We start from the raw sequence: 6,642 nt of genomic DNA on the forward strand, positions 1-6,642 counted from the left end.
TTTTCCCTCCTTTGGATCCCTACTGTGGCCGATCTGCTAGCTTAACCAATATTCTAGCTTTTTCTCCCCTAGCCTTCCCCACATTAAATGATCAGTTGAATATGAGAAAATCATTTAGGAGAATTAGATATTGATTATTATGACATTACCTCTCTCTTGAAATCATAGTCGTCCTCGACTATGGTGTAGAGAAGATAAAGCATGTTCATAAGTCCTTTTCTTAGCGGGTAGAGGATCCCTATGTTACCCTACGACATCATTCCACAATGGATGACTAGTCCATTTGGCGCTTGAGAGCCTGAGGCTGCCGCAAGCAGAGTTTTCACATTAGTCCTATCAGTCTTCCATAGTAGAGTGACAAGCTCTACTTGGTGTTTGGGAGACGTCGTCTCCGCAAACTTGATCTAAGCATGCATACTACTTCATTTTTGTGCACAAATAAAGAAAAAGAGAGTCTTATAAGACAAAAATTTTGTTCATTTTTAACATTTTGTACATTTGCTTACTCTTGGGAAGCATTGTAAGCATTGACAAGGTTTAGGTTATCCTTTAATTGTATGCCTTGCATCCACCTAGCATCTTCAAAATGATAATTCTTAAACTTAATAAGATATCGTCGGATAGTCTTACCGCCTCTTAGTACCTTGTTTTCATGTCGGAGAATGGACTCGGGCTGCAGCACCTCTTCTTGGTCCTCGATCTCCGGTGGGTCTTCAATAGTTGGTTCTTGAGGTGGCTCTCCTTTGTAAGGATTTAATAGGCTCACATGAAAAGCATTGTGTATGAGCCAATGATTGGGAAACTTGAGTCGATAGGCCATCTCATTGATTGGCCTAAGAATCTGAAAGGTACCATAGTACCTTTTTGCTAGTTTAGCATAGTACTTTTGGTGACCCGTAGGATTCTTGCCCGTTGTGTGCCTTAATCGAGCCTTGGGAAACTTTAACAAGACCCAATCGTTTTCTTTAAAGGCTTGGGCTCTTCTGTGCTTGTCAGCAGCAGCCTTTTGCCTTTGCTGTGAGATAGAGATAGCATCCTTAATCTTTTGGAAATATTCTTGTAGGTCTTGGCTATATTCATCTGCAGTGAAGATCTTCCCATGTACCTTAAGTAGCAAGGGACTTTTTGATCTTCCCTCAATTACCTCGAAAGGTGCTTTTCCCGTGGAAGTATGTACAGTGTTATTGTAAGCATACTCCACTAAGGGTAAGTACTTCTCCCATTGGGATCTTTGATCTACTTCCGTTACATAGGCTTTTAGTAGATCGAGAATGGTTAGGTTAGCTATTTCACTTTGGCCATCAGTTTGTGGATGATAGGCCGAAGAGAAGTTTAGCCTTGTTCCTAAATTCTCAAAGAGACCCTTCCAGAAATTACTGGTCATTCTAGGATCTCTATCCGACACTATGGACATGGGCAAGCCATGGTACTTGAAAATTTGTGAAATAAAGAGGGTTGCCATTTGATGGGCTTTGATAGTATTTTTGACAGGTATAAAATGAGCTTGTTTACTAAACCTGTCTACTATCGTCCATATTCCCGTATTCCCATGGATAGACTTAGGCAATCCAAAGATAAAATCCATGGATATGCTCTTCCATGGTGAATTAGGGATTGGCAAGGGTTGAAGCAATCCAAGTTGCTTCCCTCTATCAAATTTGGTCTTTTGGCATACCACACATTTGGAAACATACTCTTGTATGTTCACTTTCATGGTAGGCCAATAGAAATATGTTTCAATTCACTTTAAGGTAGACTGAATCCCTCTATGCCCCGCATAAGGTGGAGCATGAGATTCATACATTACTTTCTCACGTAGTGAGTTAGTAACGCATAGTCTATTGCCATAGAGAAGATAACCATCTTGTAAAGTAAATGGTTCTTCTTTCTTCCCTAATGCAAGGGCTGAAATCACATCTCTAAAATCGGGATCAATAGCATACTCATCTATCATTGAAGATAGATCATTGTGAGTTGCTATGGAAACCGCATTCACTCTCGGCCGTCTTGAGAGTGCATCAGCTACTTGATTATGCTTGCCAGCAATGTGAGCAATATGAAAATGGAATTGCGAAAGGAAATTTGCCCACCTCATTTGTTTGTCGGAGAGTTTGGTCTGCGTCATGAAGTACTTAAGACTTTGGTGATCCGTTCGCAGAATGAAAGGAGTCCCCAATAAATAGTGCTTCCATGAGTCTAAGGCATGTAGAACTTCAAGGAGTTCCTTTTCGTATATGCCTAGAGCTTGCTCAACAGGGTCGAGCCTTCGACTCTCATAGCCTATGGCGTGCCCTTCTTGGAGCAAAACAGCTCCAAGGCAATCACCACAAGCATCGCATTGGACCTCAAATGGTTTTGAGAGATCCGGTAGTGTAAGCACAGGTTGAGAGATAAGCTTTTCGAAAGCATTGTTCTCCTTAGCAGACCATGTATACCTAACGCTTTTCTTTGTTAGGTCATGTAATGGTCCCGCAATTTGTGAGAACTTTTCTATGAAGTGTCTATAGTATGCACACATACCTATGAAGCTTCTTAGTTCATGAAGATTCCTTGGTTTAGGCCATCCTTTTATTACCTCTAACTTGGATGGATCCATTTGGATGCCATCTTGAGAGATAATGTGACCTAAATACTGAATCTCTTGCAAGAAAAATTCACTTTTCTTTCGATTAACATAAAGTTTATTCTCTCTTAAAACTTGAAATATTACTTGGAGGTGTTGCTTGTGTTCCTCCAATGAATTAGAGTAGATGATAATATCATCAAAGAACACTCCAGTGAAGGTTCGATGAGGCCTGAACAGCTTCTCCATCAAGCGGTTGAATGTGGCTGGTGCATTGGTCAAGCCAAAAGACATGACAATGTATTCGTAAAGACCAAATGTAGTACGAAATGCGGTCTTTACAATGTCTTGATCAACTATCCTTATTTGATGATAGCCACTTTTTAGGTCAACCCTACTGAAGTAGGTCGATCCTTGTAGCTTATCAAATAGGTCTTCTAACCGTGGAACGGGAAACCTATTCTTGATAGTGATCCTATTTAGTGCTCTATAGTCGACACACATACGATATGTGCCGTCTTTCTTTTGCACTAATAGCACAGGTGAGAAAAATGGAGATGAGCTTGGCCTAACCATACCCTTCTCAACTAACTCATGCACTTTCCGCATAATCTCCTCTTGTTGAGCTTGAGAAACTCTATAAGGAGGTTTATTAGGCGGTCAACTTCCTGGAAGAAGTTCAATTGCATGGTCATCATTACCTCGTTTAGGAGGTAGCTCACAAGGGATGTCGTCAATAAAAACATCTTGAAACCCCTTGAGAAAATTGGATAACTCTAATTCCTTTTGGTTGCTTCTATTTTCTTTTGCTAAAGCCTTAGGTTCATTTTGAGAGTCTTTAACAAAAATAATGTACACGGAAATAGAGCTCTTTATTGACTTGTTGAAAGCTGGTATATGTACAATGGGGATGGTGTTACCCATTTCCTTAGCATCTATATACATGTCTTTTTCCCTAAACCTAAAGGAGATTCTCCTTTCAGGAAATTTAACATCGGCATCCAGGCGGTCAAACCATGGTGCCCCTAGGATTACATCCTCATGCTTGAGAGGAGAGATAAAGAAGTCCTCTTTGTCCACATAGCCTTGGACATGAAGCCCCAATTTCCCGATTAAGGGAGTGGCTGAAGCTTCTTGCCCCTTGAAGGCACTGTCTGCGGGTAGGAAATCTCCCATCTCGTAGGATTGTATTTCTAGCTTGGTGGCCAACTCTATAGATATAAAATTGTGAGTAGAACCAGGGTCAAAGAGAATAAAAGCATCATGTTCTCTTACCTTTCCCCAAGCATGGCATAGAGGAGATCCTTTGTGGTGAGTTTGGTGAGTCTCCTCCTCTTGGATTTCAACCAAGGAAGCTCTAGGAGGATCTTGGCGGTTGTTCTTTTGGGGACAAGCGCGGTACGCATGTCCTTGTTCGCCGCACTTGAAACACCGGTTATCCTTACGATAACGCTCAAGCTCTTCAGGGGAGAGTTTATTCTTACCTTTGTAAACTCCCTTCTCTTTAGCTTTGTTGGAGTTGCCCTTAGGAGACTTTTGGACATTGTCCTTCTCCTTAGGCTCATTGGAACCCTTGTTTTCCGGGGGTTGACATACTCCTCCATTTCTTCGGTTAAGCCCGCACAAAATTGTTGCTTTTGCTCTCCAAAATCCAACTTTTTGAAGACAGTGGCTTTGAGTTGTAGGTCCCAAAACTTGTCTACATATTTGTGGATAGATTCATTGGGAGAGAGATTTAAGCTTCGCCATTCGGTGAGTACTTTGTCTTTGGCATCGGTGGCCAAAAACTGCTTCATAATGGAAGCTCTTAAAGCTTTCCATGTTCGTGGAGCTTCACCGTTTGCTCGTAGGCTAGACCACCATTGTCTAGCGGACTTTTGAAAGTGCATAGCTACATGGCGTAGCTTAGAGGACTCCGTGAAGCCCTCATCTCCAAACGCCGCATCGAATTGTTGGATAAAAGCCAAGACTTTGTCCGTAGCACCAAAGGTACCATCATAGGTAAGAAAAGAGATGCTCTTCCCTCCCTCTTTGAATTTCTTCAACTTGGACGACCTCTTCCATGCGGCATAGGATTTCCTATGGCCTCTTCTTTTTGATGGTTCAAAGGTTGCACCATCACTTTCTTCAGAAGGTGAAGAATTTGAAGAAGGTGGAGAAGAGGGTGACCTGTTTCTCGCCTTTTTCTTGTCTTGATCTTTATTGTCTTCACCATAGATTTCATAAGAGGAAGAGGATGAAGAAGATGGAGAAGAGGGTGTCCTCTTTCTCGCCTTTTTCTTCTCTTGCTTTTTATCATCCCTCTTTGAATTATGGCGTGGAGAAGAGTGTGATGGTCTTCTCCGCTTTGGTGGTGATGGAGAGCGTTTAGCCCGCCGTCTTCGTGGAGCCATCTCCCCCGAGGTGGTGGGAGACTCGCTTCTTTCTCATTCCTTCGGTGGAGGCTCTTGAGTTCTCCTTTGGGAAGGAGATGCATCATCAAGAAGTAAATTCTTGAGCCCTTCATATGGATTCTCTTCTTCTTCCCGAATCGGAGAGAGACCTCTTTTGGTAGTCTCACAAGGAGGCTTCCTAGGTGTTCCCTCGTCATGGTGATGAGCTTGGAGAATCCCGTGAGCACGGAGCTACCGTTGCACTTCACTTTGGAGAGATGGATTGCACATGGCTTGTTGAAGCCTAGAAACAAGATAGTTAACAAGCATTGAAGCATCATTAGTAGCTTGCTCATGAGCAAAATCAAAGTTATCAACATTAATTTCACTCTCTTTACTATTGTTAGCCATTCTAACAACTTTTAGGTGTAAACTTTTTAGGTGTAGAACAATAGTGGCCCTGTCATGTCCCTTATAAACATACTTGTAGAGATATTTCACAGCAGATATAGTGTAGCAAACCTCCACATTGATATGTGCATTGTACCTTATTGACAAAAATGGATTGTATGGAATAATCCATTTATTACTCATTTACACTTTATTATGAACAGTGTAATCGATCATCCCTCCTCATGTACGTTGGGTATGCATCCCTAGCCACAATAGTCGATGCAGTGAATCTTGGAGGATATTTAAACCTGCACTTTCCCTCTTTCATACATGGAGCATTCTTATTCAAGTTTCCACACGGGCCATGCACATTACACCGATTGATAACATCATACAACTATGGAAACATTACCTTATCAGGAAGCTCCACACACAATCTTATCATAATGCAATGTCTCTGCTAGCTTATGCTCAGATGCAAGTATCAATAGAATGTGAGCATGAGGAAGGCCTCTCTTTTGGAACTCAATCATAGAAATGTTTCCAATGACCTTACCAAAAATAATTCTCTTAATGAGCAAGCCCATCAAATCCTTGAACTTATGGTAGAAAACACGGGCAGTAAGATCAGGACGATCATTGGATGTCTGTCCAGGCAGTAATGCATCCTGTATCTCCTTCCATCCAGGATTGCATGTGAATGTAATGAAGAGATCAGGTTTTCCTCTCTTGTGTACAATTTCCATGGCATCCTGATACAACTGGTGCATATAGCGAGGGCCACCAACATACGAAGAAGGCAATACAACCCTTCTTCCAACATTAGCACCCAATAACGGTTCTCTATCATCCCTTGTTCCATCTCTTGCTCCAACCATATCTGTCAAGCCCTGATACACCTCACTGCGAAGTTCACTTTGATGATTACGAACCCACAAAAGCCTCAACTCCTCCATTGTAAGGTTTCCAGTTTCTGAAACCTTAAAGGTTGTATAAAGCTTAATCAAACTGATATGATTATTGAAAAAGCAATGTAGAATTGTCCGACCATGGCAAATATTGGTATTTTTGGAATCTTAAGCACAACAAACCCCGGGCTATAAATTTTCAGAAATGAATTCCGATAAAAACTAGCATAGTTATGACCCCTGGAAGTTTACACTGTGAATTGAGTAAAATAGGTAAAATTGAAGGGTTGCAGTAATCATTTAAGCATAGACTTTATTAAAGTCCTCCTAGATATTTACCAATTAAGCAAAAATAGGTCAAAATATAGCATAATTGATATTTTAAAAGCTGGCAGGTAATGGGAGG

General features: G+C 41.3%; 1 protein-coding gene across 1 annotated transcript; it reads right to left on the reverse strand.

Moving 5' to 3' along the window:
- Positions 1-5,744: 5,744 nt before the first annotated feature.
- LOC147451031 (uncharacterized) lies at positions 5,745-6,284 on the reverse strand. Its single transcript, XM_086520566.1, has one exon. The coding sequence runs from the start codon at positions 6,282-6,284 to the stop codon at positions 5,745-5,747; it is 540 nt and encodes a 179-aa protein (XP_086376692.1).
- Between the last annotated feature and the right edge of the window lie 358 nt (positions 6,285-6,642).

This window comes from Adiantum capillus-veneris, chromosome 9 (assembly GCF_014529385.1).
Source record: "Adiantum capillus-veneris isolate H3 chromosome 9, ASM1452938v2, whole genome shotgun sequence".
Classification (NCBI taxonomy): Eukaryota; Viridiplantae; Streptophyta; class Polypodiopsida; order Polypodiales; family Pteridaceae; genus Adiantum; species Adiantum capillus-veneris.